The sequence below is a fragment of the Panicum hallii genome, chromosome 9 (assembly GCF_002211085.1).
Source record: "Panicum hallii strain FIL2 chromosome 9, PHallii_v3.1, whole genome shotgun sequence".
NCBI lineage: Eukaryota > Viridiplantae > Streptophyta > Magnoliopsida > Poales > Poaceae > Panicum > Panicum hallii.
The window spans coordinates 68981495-69004003 of record NC_038050.1 but is presented as its reverse complement, the minus strand read 5'-3'; the positions used below and the strand labels follow the sequence as shown (position 1 = coordinate 69004003).

Below are 22509 nucleotides of genomic sequence, written 5' to 3'. Positions count from 1 at the left end.
ACGAAGTACCTGGTAAATCTATTTTCTGATTTAGACCTTGTTTGGCGTAACTTCAGCTTCTTCTAAAATAGCTCCTCTAGTGAAGTAACTTCTTTAATGAAGCTGAATCTATTTTTAAAATCGTTTGGCGAAATATATGCTTGCTAGAGAAGCTGGACGAATCTACGATTTCCGACTCCTCCTCCCTAATGTAAGCCGGAAACAGTTTCCCTAGCTGATTCATGGATGAAGCTGCTCCTCCCTAATGTAAGCCGGAAACAGTTTCCCTAGCTGATTCATGGATGAAGCTGCTAGTAAAATACCCATTTGGCACAGCTTCAAATGGAGCTCTCCGTGAAGCCATCTTACGGTGGGTGAGTACCGCAAGTAAAGATTCGTGGGAACCTCTGTTTGGAGATTCGATCACGGGTGTAACGCGCAGTAGGATTCCAGTCGTGTGACGATCAGGAGACCAAGGGGTTTAGACAGGTTCGGGCCGCTGTGAGCGTAACACCCTACGTCATGTGATCCTTTTATACATTGACCGTCTATTCTATTTATAGCTCTAAATAGCCCTCCCCATGGGTCCCAGGAAGAGGCTTACAGTGTGAATGCGCCGCCTGATGAGGGGCGCCGACCTGTGGTGTCCGCCCGCCAGGCAGGGTCTTGCGCCGTGGGCTAGGACTGTCGTCACCCGGGGTCCTCCTCGAGGCACCTCGGGATGCTCCGAGGTCTCTCCCGGGCACTGACATCACCCGGGGTCTTTCTTGTGCGTTGCCCGGGACGCTCCTCTCTATGTCTATCTGATATGACGGAAGGTGTGAGTGACGGGGCCACCCCACCGCCCATCGCCAGACGACGCGACGTGATTCGGGAGGGGAGGCTCCCTTTGTCCCGGTCGCCGCACCGTCTGAGAGTGTGCCTCCCTCGTAATCATGCTATTTTACGGGGAAGGCGCACCGTCCACGGACCTCATCCGGTTGTAGTAGGATGGGCGCATTAAATGCGCCGTCATGCGATCCCTTCGTGGAGGAGGAACCACCCCATCCCGGGGAGGCGAAAGTGTCTCCCACGGTCTCGGATTCTCTAAGAGGCGACTCAGTTTGGCCCATTACTGCTAATGGATCAGAAAGGCCTTTTTAGAACATTTATCCTTGATTTGTTCAGTGTTTGGGGACCCCCGTTCTCGTGGCACTGACACCATCCAACAAGCTGTGCTAAACGGTTGGACCCCGTTTGGCATAGCTTATGCCAAAACAGCGTTGATGTTGGTGAAGCTAGAAAACTAGCTTCGCCTTGCTTCTAGTTTATTTTAGCACGGGCTTATAAAATAGGTTCATGCTACAGTGTCTCGATTTGCATGAAATAGATGAAGCTGAAGCTAAAATAAGTTATGCCAAACGAGGTCTTAGATTGGGGAGGAGAAGCCAGAAATCATGGCTTCAACCGAAATAAGCTATTTCGCCAAATAATTTTAGAAACAATTTCAACTTTACCAGAGAAGCTACTTCTGAAGCCGTTTGAGAACAAACTGAAGCCATGCTAAATGGAATTTACTTTCGTTGTAAAAGCCATTTGTGCTTCCTGTTAAGTTAAACTTCAACTACAAGCTTCTCCCTTGATGATTTAGAGTTATTAAATCAATAAATATGTAATCCACAAGAAGGTAAGATTATCAGCTAAAAATCTCCCTCTACATCCATCGTTTGCATTTTTACCGTGCGAGTCTAGGTCGTGGCATTTTCACGCTGGCATGATGAAGTCCACTATCTTCAGATCAAATTGCACACTAACATGCAACTCTCTTTCCCAATGATGTGCATTTCAGCACTATATTGGGACGTAAGGGCAGAAGACAGTACACGTCCACCCGCCAAATCTGAGGCTGTCGCCCGTGCGCTCTGTCCCAATGAGACGGGAGCTTTGTGTAGTACTGGCACCAGTCAGTGTAGCTGTAGGCCGTATGGGTGATCAGATCACTGTCAGTTCCTCTCACCGGAGCCGGACAGCCGGCGTCGCCGTAGACATGCACTGGTGGATGTGGCCGGATCCGTGCCGTTCTTGTTCTTCCTTTAACCCCGGTGGCACGCGCGGTGGCCGCTCCGCTCCGTTTCCCAATCAGCTTTCGCCTTTCCACGCCAGGAGCGGAGAGGGATGTCCACATGACATGCGGATGTCCTCTCTTGCTTGTTTGCCTCGTGCGCGCGTTGATGACCATGAGGCATTCGCCAGGCATTGCTTGATGGCCTGGATCAGAAAAATATCAGACTTGTTACTCGCCAGCAATCAAGTGAGCTCGTGTAGTAACGCTATCAGAGATTTTTTTTTTCAGAGCTGAATGCATCTTCAGAGATCAATCAACCTAGTTTAAACAGTCGGATTCAGCGAGTATCAAAACTCTTCGTGTTCAATTTCAATACGGGTAGGTACGGGCAGAATTTCTGACGCGAGACCTGAGACTCTGCAACTCCAAAAGACTAGTCGCGCAGACTGGCTGGTCAGCGTTCTGCCGTTCCCGATCCGACTGAATCGACTTGAAAACAACGTCGATCGACAGCGAGCAAGACAGGGCCGGGCATCCTTAATTATTTGCAAATGGACAAAGCCTGCATGTTAAACATAGTGAAGTTTTTTCCATGTCGTTTCCCCGGCCTGTAGCTTTCATTGACGCCGGCGATGCTGCTCCGTTGAACCGGCTGCAGCCATAGCTCACCCATACGCGAGTCACTGTTCATAGTCTCGGCCACGAGCTCAGTCCCTGAGTCAGACCCGGCTCCAGGGTCCCCGCAGCATGTGGCTGCTGCGGCTGCCTTGCAGTTGTAGCAACAGATCGTTTGGTTTTGTTTGGTGAAGAAAAACTGGCACGGAATCTTGGACTCAATTAGCTGTGCTTCGTGTACACCACAGATGCTTCAGACTTCAGAGATTGTGAAAAAGTGACAGTCGTTTTGATTGTCAGAGCACTCGGGAGGCTAGTCAAGTGCCAAGCCGTGGTGGCAGTTTAGCAGTGGTGGCACCGTGACAGTGTGCGATTCATGCAATCAGAAAGATTCATGGACATGATCTCAGCGGCATAATATGAGAGCATGCCGATGCGACAGTCTGTGTTGGGTCAAGAGTTTCGCGCGAATTCAGTGTGCAGCATTGTCCCGCTACAACTACAACTATTCAAAGCTCTTGCGGCCACGTGAGATCCGTACTGGATTTAGCTTCTGATTTGCCAGCAAAGCTTTCTTTGCGCTTCGAGTGAGAAAGTTGGTCAAAACACGTAGCCAAAATGAGATCCGCGGGACGAGGAGCTCGACGAGGGCGAGAAAATAAGCCACCAGCAGCCTCTTTGTTGTGGGTCCAACATGAATCACGGAGCACTACTCTACGGTTGGTGATAGGACGAGGGCGCCGGCATCCGGAAGGGGAACGATTTTCCGCTAGGGATATATATGTAAAGAATCATCTATGTTAAAATGTTGAAGTATGTCCGAGAGATTAAAAAGCTGGATGAGCTAATGTTTTAAGGACCATTGCGTGTACCAAGTTCAATGGTACCATGAACTGATGCGGACGACTGGACCCATAAGAAAACCTAGGCTAGATTTAAAGTCGCGCTTTGCGAATGTATCGTTTGGGAGTTCGTGGATCTAGAATTCTAGATAAGAACGTAAGAATTTTTTTTTGAGCGGAACTACGTAGCCTGAACTTTTATTAAAAAATAGAGTAAGACAGAGAGCGAGGACCTCTAGGAAGAGGAGCACTTAGGCTGATCACAATGGGGTTTCATGGCGAGTTTCATGACATTAATTACTATAACACTTCAGCATTTTTGATGATATGGCACTGATTTAATGAGGGAAGAGAAGGAACCAGTTTCATCCCCACGACACTCTGCTAACTCGTTTCCAAGACGTTGAAAATAGCGTAAAACGACCACTGTTACCACCGTTATTTCATGGGAGATCCTGTGCCATACTAGATTAACTAGCATTTAATTATACTGATTAGCTTTAGAAACAGTGAAATGAAACTCTCTATTGAAGCATAGTATTTTATTCATTCTCTAAGCTGAAACGATGTAGTATTTTTGGAAACGGGGATATAAAACCCTCCATTGTGATGAGCTTGCAGCTCGAACCACGAGCACTACAAATACCCGAAGGCCACAAGGAGGAAAAACTAGAGAGGTTACGTAAGATTACAGAGGAAACTTATCCATTCATCAATACAGAGATGGGCATCCGGGGACTTGCACCAGCAAGACCAGAGACCGAGGTCGTGAGTGCAGCGCCTGAGAATGGTGGCGTTCGATTCCTGCTCCCCTCGGAAGATCATAGCATTCCTGCGCTTCCAAACGTTCCAAAGCAAGGCAGAGAGGATCGTCGACCTGATCCTTTGATGCGGAATCGGGGGGCCAGGTAGCTCCCAAGTCCAAAGAAGTTCCACGTGCGAGATATCAGCAGCGTTTCAGGCCAGAGTGAAGCCAAAAATCCTGCACACGAGAGCAGCGGAGGAACAAGTGCAGCACGTCCTCGACGGCGCCGCAAAAAGGGCAAGTACCACTATTGTTAGCACCTCGCCGGCGAAGACGAGAGTTGGTGTTGAGCTTCAGGTGGTGAGTTTCCCAGAGAAAGAAGCGGCACTTCGGAGGCGCATCGTTTCGCCAAATACACGGAGCAAAAGGATCATCAGGCAAGTGAGCAAAGTAGAGTAACTGATGGCCGTGGTGGGGGAAGTAGAAGGAAGACCTCTGGCGCTGCGCGCATCCTCCAGAGAGGGGTCGGTTACCACTCCAACAAGAGAGTCGATCAGGACGAGGAGCTCAACCTCGGCAGCCAGGGTGAGCCGAGGACGGAGAGGGCAGCGGAGATCTCCCGTACTCAGAGCGGTCGAAACGGGGATGTGTGGCTTAAGAGCGTGAGAAAAGAGTGCCGGAAAAGAAATAGCCAAAGGTTGGGGCCCAAGCTAGTTATCCAGCCAGAAGGCAGTGCGGCAGCCATTGCCAATGGTAACACTAGTGGAGAGGCGGAAATCTTGGAGCCCAGCAAGGATTCCTCGCCAGATAGCAGTGTCAGATCGACGGAAAACGCCCAAGGTGAGAATTGGGACTCCAGCCATACTTCGAAGAGAACCAGTGCTGCCAAGGTAGGGATGGGGGCTCATGAAGTTTGAGGAGGAAATTTTTGAGGAGGCACTTGTTCTGAAGAGCAAGATCTTTATTGCCCAAGCCGCCCTTATCCTTAGGCAGACATTACCAGTTCCCAAAGTGCTTTACACTGAGAGCCAGAGCAATGTTGCTCGCCCGCCCATAGGAAAGCACGACGTTTCTTGTCGATGTGATCAAGCACACCCTGAGGGAGAAGTATAGAGCACATAGCGTAGATGGGGAGGTTCGATTGGACGGCTTGCACAAGGACCACCCTACCGCTCAGATTTAGAAGGTGACCGCACCAACCAGCAAAGTAGTTATCAAAGCGGTCTAGGAGAGGCTGAAGGTCCGAGAGCATGCCTTTGGTTGGAGTGAGAGGAAGGCCTTGGTACGGTTGAGGGAAGCGAGAGATAGGACACCCGAGAATGGCAGCCATATGTGCAGCCACGTCGTGAGGGAGGTTCGTGGGTAGAAAGGTGTTCTTTTCGAAGTTGATATGGAGACCGGAGAAGGCGGAAAAAGTAGAGAGGATGTCCCTAAGACGGGACAGCTGACCTAAATATCCTTGAAGGATGATAAGGGTGTCGTCTGCATATTGAAGGACCGGGCAAGGAAGGGAAGGGTCGAGGGGGTGTCGGATATCCCTGGCATTGGAAGCGGAGAGGATCAGGCGTTGGAGGGTGTCGGCCAGGAGGATGAAAAGGTAGGGGGAGAGAGGGTCCCCTTGGCGGAGGCTGAGGCCCCGGCGGCACTGAATCCAACGGCCAGGCTTGCCGTTGAGGAGGACCGCGGAGTTGATAGTAGAGGAGAGGTCCGGATCCAATTACGCCAACGAGAAGGGAACCCTTTGGCTTCGAGTATGCGATCCAAGGCCAGCCAGTTAACAGAATCAAACGTCTTCCGAAAGTCAAGCTTCAGAATAATGGCGGGGTCTTCCTTTTGTGACAAGTTTAGATAATGTTCGCCGCGTAGACAAAGTTCTCCGAAATGTTGCGGCCTTTGATGAAGCCGGACTGGTCAGCATGGATCAGGCCGGAACAAGGGGCTTTAGTCTGGAAGTGAGAATTTTGGAGGAGATTTTGATAGAAGTGTTTTGCAACGATATCGGTTGGAAGTCGTTTGCTCTGCATGCGCCGGGTTTTTTTGGGATAAGGACGATATAGGATTTGTTCAGGCTGCGGAGGTCGGCCCGGCCATCATGGAAGTCGAGAGGAAGTTCAGAATGTTTTGCCGGGTTAGCTCCCAAAATTTCCTGAAAAAGACGGACCGAAGCCATCAGGTCCCGAGCTGGCATTCTAGTTCATGTCGTGGAGGGCAAGGGTGGCTTCCGAGGGGCTAAACGATTGCACAAGGCTAGCGGCCTGGTGGCCATCGAGGGAGCTGGAAGCAAAGAGACCGTGGAGTCGAAAGAAGCTACAGATTCGCCCAGGCTGTCGGTGTTTAACCGGCTGCCCACCGAGGGATATACCCAAGGTGGTAAGTTTTGGGTGAGGAGACGCCAAGATCAGGAACTCGAAGGTGCAAGGAACACAAGACTTAGACAGGTTCGGGCCGCACGGAGCGTAACACCCTACGTCCTGTATGGTGGTTTGTATTGCCTTTGGTGTAAGATGACCTAATGATCTTCTGTTTTGAGAGGGGTCCCTGACCTCCCTTATATACCCGACCGCGTGCCGAAGGTGACTGGGAGGACCACCCGTACCCAGCGGGTGTGCCGCGTTACCTGGAACGATGCCGTAGAAGGGAGACTTACTGGGAACCAGCATGTCCTTGAAATCCAGGCCCATTTTCTTCAAAGTGCTGACGAAGATGAGATTGAGCCCACTCCCGCCATCGATTAGGACCTTGGTGAGCTTGACCTCCGCCACCACAGGGTCCAGGACCAAGGGGAACTTACCGGGTTCCGAAAAGCTCGTCCACTGGTCATCAAGGGAAAACGAGATGGGGACCTCCGACCAACGGAGTGGTCGTGGTACCGCCGGCTCGATGGACAAAATCTCCCGGAGGAGCAGCTTCTGATTCCGTCTGGAATAAAAATCCTCGTCTCCCCCGAAGATGATGTTGACAACCTTTGACGCGTCTTGAAACTTCGGGTTGCGCCCATGATCCTCCTGATCATCATCCTCGGATTTTTTGTCAGCGGGCTTCTTGTTCTTCTTTCCGCCACCGGAGTTGCTGAACGTCCTCCGAAGGTGATAGCAGTCGATGGCGGCGTGGCTGGCGCCCGGATGCCATGGCCACTTCTTCTGCAGGAGCTTCTCGAACTCCTCATGCGTCATCGACTTCTTGCCCCGCGAAGGACGATCGATAGCCGCGATGACATCATCTGGCTTTCGTTTCCGGGGTGGCCTCGAAAAGTCCCGCTGGCCTTTGTCGTTGCGGTTATCGTTTGGACGCCTTAGGTTGCTATCCTGACGCCGCGTGAACTGCTCCCGCATCTTCTCCTCCTGTTCGGACCAATCGTGCATCATATCACGAAGGCCCGCAACAGTCTTTGGCTTGTTCTGCCCGAAATCCCTGTAGATGCCCAGATCGGTAATGCCGTTGTAGAAGCAATCGATGATGTCGTCGTCTGAAATATTCGCGATAGTAGCACGAACGTCGAAGAAGCGACGCGTGTAGGACCGCAGGAGCTCGTTACGTTCTTGCTTGCACTGGGCAAGATCGTGTCGAGTACCTGCACGGGCAATCGCTCCCTGGAAATTGTCGATGAAGACCTTCTTAAGTCGTTCCCAGGAGTCGATGGAGTTGCTGCCGAGGCTTTCCAGCCAAGTGAGCGGTGCAGGGTCCAAAGCCATCGGAAAGTAGACGACTTTGGTGATGTTTGAACCTCCCGTGACCTCAATAGCCGTGGAGTAGCAACGTAGCCACTGCTGAGGGGCTTGCTTGCCGTCGTACTTGGTGATGCCGATCGGCTTGAAGCCCTCTGGGTACTTGTAGCTGCTGAAACGAGCAGAAAAAGCAGGGAATCGATCGCTACAGTCAGTACCTTCAGTCTCGACTTCTTCGCGGACCTTGCGCCTGGAGGAGATCACGGTCCGTGCGTTGCGACCTTCATTGATGTGCTGGCGCAGGTCCTCCGAAGGAGGTCGGTGATTAGCCTATCGCGAGTGACCCCCTTGCGGTGGCTGTTGCCTCTCGCCAGGGGCCTGGCTCCCACGCGCATTGTCGTTGCTGATCTGGTATCGAGGACGGCCGCCAGCTGTTCGGCTGTGAGCCTGACTTCGACTCTCGCCCACGCGCTCCTCCCGGATGGTGGGCGCCGGGTTGTGTTGATCCAGCTGGATCCAAGCCCTCTGCGTGTAGAGGAGTGCTTGACGTACCTCCGGATCGTGGCTGCGCTCGAGGATGGCCGTCACCCTAGCGATGTTGGCCACCGGGGTCCTGAAACCCCGCTCGCTTACGGCGGTGAACTCAGGGTCAAGCTTGCGATGTATAGATCGTCTACGCTCGTTGGCCCTCCTCCGCCGAATTGTGCGGGCCCTGTTCCTGGCCCTCCGCGCCTCTCGATCGGCGTCGTTCTCGTTGCCGGCGTTGGCCGTGATCTCAGCTTCAGAGATCGCTTCAAAGTTGATGATGGGAAGATCCCCATCGTCCTCGCCTTCTTCGGCCATCAGCACCTGGCGGGAGGAAAGGTCGTGAGAGTTTTCGTCGACTAGTTCAGTCGATCCCTCCACCGCGGTGGCCAATGGCCTGCCCACTTGGAAGGGCAATGGCTCGAGGTGAGCCACGAGTCGACCCTCAGCCTCGAGTAAATCGGAGAGCATCATGCCCCTGCGACGCACAATGCGCCCCTTTGGCAGAGAGGAGATGACCAGATCACCGGAACCGGAACAACCCGAAGCCCCCCAACACGCGATGGCTTCAGGCTTTCCGTCCTGGAGCAGCAAGTCCAGATCCTTCTCTAACATGGAGAGGGACCCAGCGACGTTGGCCTCCTGAAGATCAGTGGCCGGTTTGCATGAGCCGAGTTGAGATCGACCATGCAGATCCCTAGATTGGAACAAGGCCAAACCAGGGGAAGTTGTCGCAACACCAGAAGAAGTCGAGCCTGGAACAGACTCCATCCTGACCTGTGCTGCGGAAGTATGGAGCGGCAAGTTGTCGAGCTCGTCGACGAACTTGTCGAGGCCGCTGCGAGGATCCGCAGCGAGGGTTTTTGGCCTCATGTCGACGAGGAATCGCCGAAAGTTATCCGCACCATCTGCAATGCAGAGCCACAAGCCAAAAATGAATGTCGTACCCTGAGAGGGAACTGACCTGATGAAATTGAAAGACGCCATCGAGCTCGTCGGTGGATCTTCGACGCGCTTCCCTACCTGGCGCGCCAGCTGTTGGTGTTTAACCGGCTGCCCACCGAGGGATATACCCAAGGTGGTAAGTTTTAGGTGAGGAGACGCCAAGATCAAGAACTCGAAGGTGCAAGGAACACAAGACTTAGACAGGTTCGAGCCGCATGGAGCGTAACCCCCTACGTCCTGTATGGTGGTTTGTATTGCCTTTGGTGTAAGATGACCTAATGATCTTCTATTTTGAGATGGGTCCTTGACCTCCCTTATATACCCGAGAGGCCAGAGTTACAAAGATGCTAACCAACCTCCGCTGAGGAATCATACCAGAACATATCTCGAGTAGATCCCCTCCGTGTTGGTCAGCTCTATCTCCTATTTAAACGGGATAAACAAGAGATAAGATTAACTTAATCTCTTAGACCTCTTTAAACTACGTTACGTGCCCAGCCCGGTGACCCCGGGTCTGACACAGGCTACCAAGGAGATCACAGAAGAAGTTGTGAAGGATTTGTTCCTTGCCTGAGTGGCTGGAAACTTGGTCATTCTCATGTTGGAGAGACTTAATCCTGTTGCGCTGCAGGTGGACAGTGGCGCACTGATGGTGATAGGAGGTGTTTTCGTCGCCAAGAAGGCAGTGTCGCACCTTCCCCGCTGGCACCAATAGTAGGCTCGTTGGGAGGAGAGGTGGGGAAGAGACGCCCGAACAAGGGTGTGAAGCTGGAACTCCGGCTAGGAGAGCGGGCGGCGCTCCTCAAGAAGGTCAAGAACCGAGATGACAAGCTCACCGTTCGCGAGGGGAACGTAAAGTTTAGGGACTGTGATGAACTTGATTCTTTTAGTTTTGTGTTGCGTTCTGTAAGCAATGTTGACATATGAACAATTTTTTTAGCAGAGGTAGTTGCATTTTTTTCGTTTTGTTCTCAGAAAAAATTGAGAAAAAAACCACGCATCTACTGATCCCAGTTGATAGTGTTAGACTCACGGATCGACTACCGCGTGATTAGATCGGAAGAAATCGTGTACAACTAACGTAAACCGAGCGATAGAGAGAGAAAAGGAGAAGGGGCACGGGGTTATACCTTCGTGCCCTTGCGTCGCGGGCGATGCCGTCGTGCCCGCCATGGTTGTGCAGCGCAGGTGCTCGCGGTGGCCGAGGCGAAGGCGTGGGTGCTCGCTGTGGCAGAAGATCAGGTCGCGTCCAGGGCTCGGGGTCGAGGCGGAGGCGTGGACGATGGTGGTGCTTCCCGCCGCTACTGTGCTCAATCTAGATCGGCTAGGGTTGCAGTGTCGGTGGGGTGGCGGCGGCGGCGATTCTCGTGTGTCGTGCCGCTGGCCCCCACCTATCCTTTTATAGCGCAGCGCGACGGGGGCCCACCAGCTAGGAACGAGCTGGGCGCCCCCGATCAGGGCGCAGAGGTGAGGAGGCCCATCGGGCCCGTTAGGGTCCGATGGTCTACGGGGAGATCAAACTGACAGTCTCCCCCTTAATCTCACCCTGTACTTTTCTTTCCTTTTACTTTTTCGCGTTTCGTCATAGATTTGTGTATAGAGCATGCCTCATTGTCACGATCATCTGCCGATAGATTTAGCAGCTACAATTCACGCTTCCATTCAGAGACGGATTCTTTAACCTTTTGGGTCCTTGTAGTCCGAAGATCACAGGCTATCCCTTAGCCCCATGCCGGCTACGTGTTCCTTGAACATGCTGGGTGGTAAGCCTTTCGTTAGCGGATCCGCAAGCATTTTCACTGTGCATATATACTCAAGATTTATAATCTGATCTCGGACTTTATCTTTCACAACATAATACTTTATATCAATGTGTTTGGCAGTACCACTTGTCTTGTTGTTGTGTGCATACATTACTGCAGGCTTATTATCGCAGTACAATTTTAATGGTCTAGATATGTCATCAACCATTTTTAGACCGGGTATAAACTTCTTTAGCCAGTTCACCTGCCCCGTAGCCTCATAACATGCAACAAACTCGGCATACATTGTGGATGATGTAGTGACGGTTTGTTTACAACTTTTCCACGATATTGCTCCCCCAGCAAGGGTGAACACGTATCCTGACGTGGATTTTCTATCATCTCCTACATAATCGGAGTCTGAGTATCCTACGATATGCAGAGATTCTGTTTTTCTGTACATTAACGTGAGGCCTTTGGTTCCTTGCAAATAGCGCAGAACATTCTTTACTAACTTCCAGTGTTCTGATCCTGGATTACTCTGGAATCTGCCAAGCAACCGGTAAGGTAAGCTATATCAGGGCGTGTGCACACTTGTGCATACTGTAAGCTTCCCACAGCTGAAGCATATGGTATCATTTTCATTTGATCAATTTCATATTGAGTCTTAGGGCATTGAAATTCCCCATATCTGTCGCGCTTAACTATAGGTGCAGGTGAGGCACTGCATTTATGCATATTAAATTTCTTTAGGACCTTTTCTATATATGTCTTTTGAGACAGTGCTAGTACCCCTTTCAACCTGTCTCGATGAATCTCGATTCCTAGAATGAATCTTACTTCACCGAAATCTTTCATCTCGAAATGTGAGGATAAAACCTTTTTCGTTTCTAGTAGCAGACTGACGTCACTACTTGCCAGTAGGATGTCATCCACATACAAGATTAGGAAGATATACTTTCCATTCTTGAACTTTGTGTAAACGCAATTATCCTCAACATTTTCTTTGAACCCGAATTCTTTTATTGTTTTATCGAACTTCAAGTACCACTGTTTTGAAGCTTGCTTTAGCCCATAAATTGATTTCTTCAGACGACATCCCAATTTTTCTTTACCTTCCACGACAAAACCTTTCGGTTGTGCCATGTAGACAGTTTCATCTAGGTCCCCATTCAGGAATGCTGTCTTCACATCCATCTGATGTAATTCTAGATCATAATGAGCCACGAGAGCTATTATAATTCTGAAAAAATCTTTACATACGACTGGAGAAAAAGTCTCATTGTAATCAATTCCTTCTCTTTGTGTGTATCCTTTTACCACGAGTCGTGCTTTAAATTTATCTATATTCCCTTGGGAGTCATATTTGGTTTTGTAGACCCATTTGCAGCGTACTGTTTTGGCTCCTTTAGAAATTTCCTCTAAGTCCCACACTTCGTTGGTACTCATCGATTTTATTTCATCTTTCATGGCATCAAGCCATTTAGACGAGTATTCACTTCTCATGGCTTCTTCAAATGAAGTGGGATCATCCTCCATTTTAATTTCTTCGCTATTATAAACTTTATAGTCATCAGAAATAGCGGGCTTTCTTGTGCTTTGAGGTCTCCCACGGGCCTGAGCCTGCGGTGCCTCATCTGTTTGGGGCTGCTGTTGCTCCTCTCCATGTGTGTCAACTGGTTCTTCTGGAAACTGATTTACAGGTTCCATATCCTCATTCGTTGTTACCACAGGAGGAGCCACTGCAGGTGTTGGCATCGCAGTGACTTGCACTGGCGGTGCAGTTGCAGCGGGCAGTGAAAAGAATGATTCCTGAATCACGGGATTGGGTGTATACACCCGCTTCTCCTCAAGATCAATCTTCCTAGCAGTGCCGCTCCCCCGGATCATTTGATCTTCAAGGAAGACTGCGTGTCTCGTTTCTACAAATTTTGTGGATCTGTTTGGGCAGTAGAAACGAAAAACCCTTTGATCTTTCTGGATAGCCAATGAAATGGCAAGATACTGTTTTGGAATCTAGTTTCGCAATGGTCGGGTTAAAAACTTTGGCCTCAGCAGGACTCCCCCACACCCACATGTGATTCACTGAGGGCACTCTACGTGTCCACATCTCATACGGTGTTTTCGGCACCGATTTACTGCGGACTCCGTTGAGAATATGAATGGCGGTTTTCAAAGCCTCCACCCATAAACTCACTGGCAACGTAGAGTAGCTGATCATGCTTCGCACTATATCCATCAGGGTACGATTACGTCTTTCAGCCACTCCGTTCTGCTGAGGTTCGCCCGGCATCGAGTACTGGGCCACTATACCTTGCTCCATCAGGAACTTCATAAAAGGTTCTGGAACTTGGCCATATGGGGTATGTCGACCGTAGTATTCCCCTCCACGATCAGATCTTACGATTTTAATCTTTAAATCGTGTTGATTTTCTACTTCGGCCTTGAATATTTTAAAATTATCCAAAGCCTCAGATCTTTCTTTAATTGGATAAATGTATCCGTAACGGGAATAATCATCTGTGAACGTTATGAACGAGTGATAACCATCCACACTCTTTACATTGAACGGACCACAGATATCTGTGTGAATTATCTCTAATACACCCGTGCTCCTCTTAGCATTTTTCTTTATTTTCTTTACGAATTTGCCTTTTATACATTCAATGCATTGCTCTAAGTCAGAGAACTCTAATGGAGGAAGAATTTTATTTTCAACTAATCTCTCTATTCTCCCCCTCGAAATATGGCCTAAACGACAGTGCCATAATTTTGATGACGCATCTTGAGTTCTTTTCCGTTTTCTATTCGCGAGTGTAGACGAGAATACATTCACGTTGTTATCGCATACAGAATTCACACTTTCGTGCAACGATATCAAATAAAGATCATTTTTTCTGAATGCAATGGAAATAACTGTATCATTACATTCGATCAAGCACCTGCCATCTCCAAATATACAGGTATAACCATCTTTATCCAGGCAAGACACACTAATTAAGTTTATGCGTAAAGAAGGTACATATAAATATCTCTAAGAATTATAATAAAGCCAGTGTCGAGTTCCAAATAAACGTCTCCCACTGCTTCAACGTCTGCCTGGGCTCCATTTGCCACTTTAACTTGCCTTTCGCTTCTTTGAGTGGTTCTCGTCGAATGGAATCCCTGCAATGAATTTGCAACAAGAATAGTTGCTCCTGAATCAATCCACCAAGTGGTTTTTGAATATTCCATATACAAGGATTCATTTACGAATGAAATAATGTTCTCACCTCTTTTTTCCATGATCATCTTTAAATATGGGTGACAGTTTTTCTTGTAGTGACACCTTTCTTTGCAATAGAGACACTGATCCTTCTCTACTAGAGCCTGTCCTTCTTGAGGTCTGTGTTGATGAGAGATTTTGCCTTTAGAGGAGAAAGAAAAATTGCCCTTGAAATTGGCATTCTTCTTCTTGTTCACATAATTTAAAGATCCGCCAGTAGTGGATCTTATCCTTTCCTTCTCCTGAACACACATCGCAATGGTCTTTTCTATATCCCAAGTATGTGGTTGGGTGTTGTAATTGACAACAAAAGTGTCAAATTCTTTTGGTAACGAAGCAAAAACCAAATGGACAATGTGATTCTCCTTGAAAGCAATGTCCAATGACTTAAACTTGTTATTCTGGTTGACCATGCGATGAATCTGTTCCCTGATGCCACCACCATTGATCTTTCTGAAACCAGTTGTTTAATGAACTGGGTTGCATAAGTCTTTGAAGAATCAGTGTACTGGTTCTTTAATTTTTCAAGATACTCTGTTACAGTGGCACAATCTATGATTGAGCCCATAATGGCAGGCTCAATCGTGTTCTTTACCACTGCCAAGCACTTCTTGTTGGCAGGGAACCATTTTGTATAAAGCCTCTCATAATCTGCTTTTGCTTTCTTATAAGAAAGCTCGGTTTGCTTCCAAGAAGCATCTGTGTCCTGTCTCACAGGAGGCATAGGCTCTGTGGGAGTCGGTGTAGCTAGAACTCAATCCAATTCACCCATGATGAAATACAAGTCCAGCTTTCTGTACCATTCCTGGTAATTGTCTCCCTTTAATATAGGAATATCATTGATGATCCTCCTGAAAAAATATTCATGAGTGGTGAAAACATTAAAATAAATTCAAATAAATTGTTGCATATGTAAAAATACGACGTTGGTCGGAATTTAAAACATGCAATAACCTTGTGTATTAAGTCTAAAACACCGTTGGGCAGTATTAGAGATAATACATGAAAATTATCTATGAAAATTATCTATCAAAAGGATTAAGGCATAATCTCCTTTTGTATTAAAACTAAAATACCGTTGGGTATAAATAGAAATAATACATGAACAATTATCTATCAAAATTAATACCATAGGAATTGCAATATTGTCATTGTTAACGTTGGTCAAAAAATAACAATATTACAATTAAGAAAAAATATCTATTTGCCTTGTGGGTTTAAATTCTCACGTTGGTTCAAATTTAAATGACAAGACAAGTAAACATTAAAAAAATGTATTTATTTAATCTTTGCAGCGGAAAATTCTATCAAAATTATGTCTATTTTTGTCTTTTAGAAGCAGTGCATCAAGGTTCAATCAAATTTGAATTTGAAATGCATCAAAAACAATGTAATTCTATTGAAAGGCACTCTTAAAATTGAAACAACGATGCACATCACTTCTTTTGAATCCAGCCCATCCATCTGTCACTGTGCGCGACAGCCCAGCAGGAGCCAGGCCCCCGTCGCGCTCACGCGGCCCAAAGGCAGCAGCCTGTTAAGGCCCGGCCCGCGCGCCCCCCGCTCACCCCCGTGCACGCGCTTGCGGCTTCGGGTGAGACAACCTGGGCCCGGGCGCGTTTTCTTCTCCCTGCCTGGGCCAAAAGAGGCCCATTGAAATGCAGCTCAACGTCGACCGTCAGATCTGGACCAACGGCTAAGCGCGCGTTTCGGCCGAACAAAATCCCCCGCTCCGTTCTCCCCCGAAACCCTAGTTCATTTCTTCCTCCGTTCCCCCCGGCGCCTCCTTCTGCCCACCCACGCAAGCAAGCGAGAGTGAGCGGCGACGGCCGGTGCGGAACGAGCGGCGCCACGGCGAGCCCCCTCGCCGGCGCGCGCGTCCACCACAAGGTGAGCGCGCCACCGTCGAGCGGCATCACCGTGGCGCCCAGATCTACGGTGCGGCGAGCGGCCCCACGGTGGCTCGCGCGGCCTCTGTCCACGTGAGGCCCAAGGCCTCGCGGGATCGGGTCGACGCGCCGGCGTCCCGTGCACGCCGACGGTGGGCGGCGCAAGGAGAAAACGGGTAAGTACTTCCTTGACCGCCGCCCCTTTTCTGTTTGAGCTAGGGTTAGGGTTTCGTGGGGTTTGTTCTAGGGATTCTCTCTGGGTTCTTTTCTGGGGTTCTTCCAAAACACTAATCAACGGTAGGTGATTAGGCGTCTGATACCTTTGTTAGACTCACGGATCGACTACCGCGTGATTAGATCGGAAGAAATCATGTACAACTAACGTAAACCGAGCGATAGAGAGAGAAAAGGAGAAGGGACACGGGGTTTACCTTCGTGCCCTTGCGTCGCGGGCGATGCCGTCGTGCCCGCCATGGTTGTGCAGCGCAGGTGCTCGCGGTGGCCGAGGCGAAGGCGTGGGTGCTCGCTGTGGCAGAAGATCAGGTCGCATCCAGGGCTCGGGGTCGAGGCGGAGGCGCGGACGATGGTGGTGCTTCCCGCCGCTACTGCGCTCAATCTAGATCGGCTAGGGTTCAGTGTCGGTGGGGTGGCGGCGGCGGCGATTCTCGTGTGTCGTGCCGCTGGTCCCCACCTATCCTTTTATAGCGCAGCGCGACGGGGGCCCACCAGCTAGGAACGAGCTGGGCGCCCTCGATCAGGGCGCAGAGGTGAGGAGGCCCATCGGGCCCGTTGGTCCACGGGGAGATCAAACTAACAGATAGGTCATCGTACACAAGTTTCAAGTTTCAATCACAGTTGCTCACTCTTTCAGATCCTTTTACAGCCTTTCACGCTACAGTTTCGTACTCTTCTCCGTAACCTGCTGCCATTTGTTTCAAAGTAGGGCCAGATTCCTAGACCACAAGTCAAGACCACCTCGTTGATTGGCACAGCATTTTTCTACTCGCTGTCTCGCTGATAGCAATATATAGCTGGACAGGGAGAGTAGAATATTGCAAGCGAAGACCGGCCGTAACAAGGAGACAGTGGCACCGGACACAGCAAGTGTGTGCCGAGAGCCACACCCCGTGCTTCGTCTCCGTCTCGCCATGTCGAAGCAGGACGCCTCCGACGGCATCCCTGCCGCCGAGGCGCCGGCAAAGCGCCCTCCCCTCAACAAGTACGCTCTCGCCTGCGCCATCCTCGCGTCCATGAACTCCATCCTCCTCGGCTACGGTACGCATACAGAATTCCATGCACACTGAAGTGTGATGCAATCCACCAGTCAGGTTCTGATCGTTCGTTTCGCAGATGTCTCGGTGATGAGCGGGGCGCAGCTGTTCATGAAGCAGGACCTCAAGATCACGGACACGCAGATCGAGATCCTCGCCGGCATCATCAACATCTACTCCCTCGTCGGCTCGCTCGCGGCGGGCCGGACGTCCGACTGGATCGGCCGGCGCTACACCATGGTGCTCGCGGCAGCCATCTTCTTCGCGGGCGCGCTCATCATGGGCCTCGCCCCAAGCTACGCGGTCCTCATGCTCGGGCGCTTCGTGGCCGGCGTGGGCGTCGGCTACGCGCTCATGATCGCGCCCGTGTACACGGCCGAGGTCGCGCCCACGTCCGCGCGCGGCCTGCTCACGTCCTTCCCGGAGGTGTTCATCAACACGGGGGTCCTCCTCGGCTACGTCTCCAACTACGCCTTCCACAGCCTCCCCGTGCACCTCAGCTGGCGCGTCATGTTCCTCGTCGGCGCCGTCCCGCCCGTCTTCCTCGCCCTCGGGGTCCTCGCCATGCCGGAGTCGCCGCGGTGGCTCGTTATGCAGGGGCGCATCGGCGACGCGCGCCGCGTGCTCGCCAAGACCTCCGATTCGCCCGCCGAGGCCGAGGAGCGGCTCGCCGACATCAAGAAGGCCATCGGCATCCCGGAGGGCGTCGGCGATGACAACGACGACGTGGTAGTCGTCGCCAGCAAGAACAAGGGGACCCATGGCGAGGGGGTGTGGCGAGACCTGCTACTCCGCCCCACGCCGCCCGTCCGCCGCATATTGATCGCCTGCCTCGGGCTCCAGTTCTTCCAGCAGGCGTCCGGCATCGACTCCGTGGTGCTGTACAGCCCCCGTGTGTTTCAGAAGGCCGGGCTTCAGTCGGACAGCAACTCCTTGGGCGCCACCATGGCGGTGGGCGCGTGCAAGACGCTGTTCATCCTGGTGGCCACCTTCTTCCTGGACCGCGTGGGGCGGAGGCCGCTGCTTCTGACCAGCGCGGGCGGGATGGTGGTCTCGCTCGTGACGCTGGCCTCGGCGCTGCACGCGATCGACCGGCTCCCCGCGGGGCAGCAGGCGACGCCGCTGGCGGGCGTGAGCATCGCGGCGGTGCTGGTGTTCGTGGGGTCGTTCTCTATCGGCATGGGCCCGATCGCGTGGGTGTACAGCTCGGAGATCTTCCCGCTGCGGCTGCGCGCGCAGGGGTGCGCGCTGGGCACGGCGATGAACCGGGTCATGAGCGGCGCCATCACCATGTCCTTCATCTCGCTCTACAAGGCCATCACCTTCGCCGGGAGCTTCTACGTCTACGCCGGCGTCGCCGCCGCCGGGTGGGTGTTCATGTTCTTCTTCCTGCCGGAGACGAGGGGCAGGAGCTTGGAGGACACCGAGCAGCTCTTCGGCGGCGGCGGCGGCCAGGACAGCAGCAGGGAAGATGAACGTGACGCGCAGAAGAAGTCCGCGGAGTTGACTAGCAGTCAACAGTGACTAGCTACTTGATGAGTGACCCAAACCGCAAGTATAATGTAGTACTCCGTAGTCATCAATAACACGAAATAATGGTGATTTGTGGTCGGATTTGTCAGTGTGGGACGGAACACAAGCTAAGTCTGTCAGCCGGCGAGCTGGGCAAATTGGGCACCTGCGCTGCCCAGAAGGCCTTCGTACAAGTTAGTCCTGAATCTTGAACGGCTGAACCAAACATGCTAAATCTTTGGAGCTCGTGTCGACTCTGCAAACAAATCATGCTTACATTACGAGTATATAAACATCACATGTGCAACAGAGAAACGGTGTGAGGTAGCATGTCCTGTAAAAACTTGGTGTGCTTGCTTGGTGTCTCTTCCATGGCGACGCAGAGCTTGCACGCTCATCCGGCGATGTCAACTCGGGCCGCAACTCTTGGTGAAGACGGTCACGGGCTTAATCCCTGCCAGCCCAAACAGGATACACCACAATCTTCCGCGGGACGGCCCGAAATTTGCTTGCTCTTCCGCTTGGCCTTATTACGTGCACATAGCAAAAAACGCATGTTCTCCAGTTCTGTCGCTCCTCTTTTCCACCGTAGGCGTGCCGGTCCGCCAGACATATCCGAACGCAGCGCGCAGTCCACCTCCCCGCGCAGCCCGGGCCAAGTGGCTGGCGGCCGGGCACACCTCAGGAGCCACGGCGCAGCAGCGTCCACCACCATCCGTCGCGACCTCGCCACGTCTCGCCCATGCACGGAGACACAGTGCCACCGCCCCCACACGTCGCGCGCCCGCAACACCCCAGAGGCCCCGGCCTAGCTGCATATCAAGCGGCCCGAGCGCTCCACTGCCACTCCGCAGACCGGGACCGGCCGGGGGGGGCAGCGAAGATTGTGGCTAGCCAAGCTAGATTGGGGGGCATGGCGGCGGGGGCGACTGCTCGGTGGCTCGTCCTGCTTCTGGTCGCCGTCTCGGCGGCGGCGGCGGCCGGGAAGCACGGGAGATGGAGGAGGATGAGCGGCGCGGTCGGCGGCCGGGTGGTGGAGAAGGAGAGGCGGAGGGTGGTGGCGGACGCCGAGGCCGGGACGGTCACGGCCGTGGACGTGGCCGACGCGGCGGGCGCGGCGTACCGGCTGCACTTCATCGCCATGGATCCCGGCGCGCTGTTCCTGCCCGTGCAGCTGCACGCTGACATGGTGTTCTACGTTCACAGCGGTACGTAGGTGCCGTATCCACAAATGCCGTGCACTTCATAAGTGTGCTATCCATGTGACTAGCATTCTGAAACTGTGATTCTTGCATCGGGACAGGACGGGGTAAGGTGACGTACATAGAAGAAGACAGCGGTGAAAAGAGTTCCCTGGAGGTTGAGCGCGGGGACGTCTACAACCTGGAGCAGGGCAGCATCCTGTACATCCAGAGCTACCCCAACGCCACGAGACAGCGTCTCCGGATCTACGCCATCTTCACCAGCGACGGCATCAACGCCGAGGATCCCTGGGTAAAACCTCCTTCCGCTGCATGATTCTAACTAAACTCTGCCGGAGATGCATCTGCTCATACTTGTGATGATTATTGTACATGTATGCATCAACACAGAAGCCAAAGGTTGAAGCTTATTCCAGCGTCAGTAATCTGCTCAAGGGGTTCGAAACAGAAGTTCTTCGTCGAGGTTTTGGGGTAAGTGAAAAACTGTGATGATGTTTTGCATATGGTACACGTGATCCTGACGATCAGCAAACTAATCGGCGCCATCCTTTGCAAGGTCCAACGAGAGGTGGCGGAAGCGATCAAGTCGGCCAAGACCCCGCCACCGATTATACCCTACAACCCACAGGAGAAGGGGGGCGACGAGAAGGCCAACTGGACTGAGGACCTCGTCGACGCTCTGTTGGGAGTGCGAGACCCGGAGGAGTTCCTGAACAAGAACAAAAAGAAGGACAAGCACAAGGGAAAGAGCAAGGACAAGAAGTCCAAGAGCAAGGCGTTCAACTTCTTCTCCGGCAAGCCCGACGTCCACAACTGCTACGGGTGGAGCCGGACGATGACCAACAAGGACCTCGACGCCCTGCACGGCTCCAACATTGGCATGTTCATGGTGAACCTGACCACGGTAATGAAAAGCACACGAGTAGCTTCAGGTTGCCGCATGCATTTAACAGCACTTCGAATGCAGGCTAATGGCATCGTTTGTCCACCGAATCGATTTGCAGGGCTCGATGGTGGGGCCTCACTGGAACCCGAAGGCGACGGAGATCGCCATCGTGACGGACGGCTCAGGGATCGTGCAGACGGTGTGCCCGAGCAGCAGCAGCAGCAGCCCGCCGTCGGGCGAGAGCAGGAGAGGCCACCGCGGCGACGAGCGCGGCGGGCCGGGCGGGCGCGGCGACGAGGGAGGCGAAGGCGGCGGCGCGCGGTGCAGGAGCTCGGTGTTCCGGGTGAAGGAAGGCGACGTGTTCGTGGTGCCGCGGTTCCACCCGATGGCGCACATGTCGTTCAACAACGACTCGTTCGTGTTCATCGGGTTCAGCACCCACATGGGCGAGAACCACCCGCAGTTCCTGGCCGGGAAGGGGTCGGTGCTGCAGGCCGTCGGCAAGGAGGTGCTGGCCCTGTCGCTGGGGCAGACGAACTCGACCGCCGTGGAGAAGCTGCTGTCCGCGCAGCGGGACTCGACGATCCTGTCGTGCATCTCGTGCGCCGAAGAGCTGGAGGAGAAGGCCGCGGAGGAGAAGAGGCGGCGGGAGGAGGAGGAGGAAGGGGGAGGGAAGGGACCGGGGGAGCGCGAGGAGGAAGAGAGGAGAGAGCAGGAGGAAAGGGAGAGGAGGGAGCGAGAGGAAGAGGAACGGAGGAGAGAGCAGGAGGAACGGGAGAGGAAGGAGAAAGAGGAGGAAGAACGGAGGAGAGAGCAGGAGGAAAAAGAGAGGAAGGAGCGAGAGGAGGAAGAACGGAGGAGAGAGCAGGAGGAAAAAGAGAGGAAGGAGCGAGAGGAGGAAGAACGGAGGAGAGAGCAGGAAGAAAAGGATAGGAGGGAGGAAGAGGAGCGGCAGAGGAGAAAGGAAGAGAAGAGGGCAAGGAAAGAGCAAGAGGAGCGGCAGAGGAGGGAGGAGGAAGAAAGGGCAAGGGAAGAGGAGGAACGGCGGAGGGAGGAGGAAGAGGGTGGGGGCGGACGTGGGGACGAGCCAGAGAGGGAAGAGGAAGAAGAGGGAGGAGACGAGCGGCCGTATCGCTTGTCCAAGAAACTGATGAAGAAGCGCTACCGTGTTGGCACGTTGAGTGGCTGAGCAGTGCTCTAGCCGTTGTCACGTACAAATAAATGGGGTCCTCGCTCGTAGAGGGCCGGCCAGTCGACCTGTAGCCTGCTGTCTGCGTTCACTGCGTTCTTGTTTAGCGGCTTTGGTGTATATGGTAGCCTACTTGCATGTATGAACTGCACACCGTAAAATAAGCAAATAAAGTCTCTCGAGATTATTACTC

The 22509-nt window shown here is 52.3% G+C and overlaps 2 protein-coding genes across 2 annotated transcripts; both read left to right on the top strand.

Annotated features, from left to right (window-relative positions):
• The first annotated feature begins 17294 nt into the window (after positions 1-17294).
• On the top strand, positions 17295-19285 carry LOC112874528 (polyol transporter 5-like). Its single transcript, XM_025937900.1, has 2 exons — positions 17295-17531; positions 17607-19285. Exons 1-2 carry the CDS (start codon positions 17405-17407, stop codon positions 19049-19051), a joined length of 1572 nt encoding a protein of 523 aa, XP_025793685.1. The 5' UTR covers positions 17295-17404; the 3' UTR covers positions 19052-19285.
• Positions 19286-19457: 172 nt separating this feature from the next.
• LOC112874527 (vicilin-like seed storage protein At2g18540) lies at positions 19458-22489 on the top strand. The gene is made up of 5 exons (XM_025937899.1): positions 19458-20247; positions 20343-20533; positions 20632-20712; positions 20798-21145; positions 21246-22489. Exons 1-5 carry the CDS (start codon positions 19782-19784, stop codon positions 22314-22316), a joined length of 2157 nt encoding a protein of 718 aa, XP_025793684.1. The 5' UTR covers positions 19458-19781; the 3' UTR covers positions 22317-22489.
• The last annotated feature ends 20 nt before the right edge of the window (positions 22490-22509 follow it).

Bases quoted from the DNA above. Each gene is read 5' to 3' on its own strand.
- LOC112874528 (XM_025937900.1), top strand. From the start codon at position 17,405: ATGTCGAAGCAGGACGCCTCCGACGGCATCCCTGCCGCCGAGGCGCCG. The intron at 17,532-17,606 runs GTACGCATACAG...TTCGTTTCGCAG, and splicing joins CTCCATCCTCCTCGGCTACG to ATGTCTCGGTGATGAGCGGG.
- LOC112874527 (XM_025937899.1), top strand. From the start codon at position 19,782: ATGCACGGAGACACAGTGCCACCGCCCCCACACGTCGCGCGCCCGCAA. The intron at 20,248-20,342 runs GTACGTAGGTGC...GCATCGGGACAG, and splicing joins GGTGTTCTACGTTCACAGCG to GACGGGGTAAGGTGACGTAC. The intron at 20,534-20,631 runs GTAAAACCTCCT...GCATCAACACAG, and splicing joins TCAACGCCGAGGATCCCTGG to AAGCCAAAGGTTGAAGCTTA.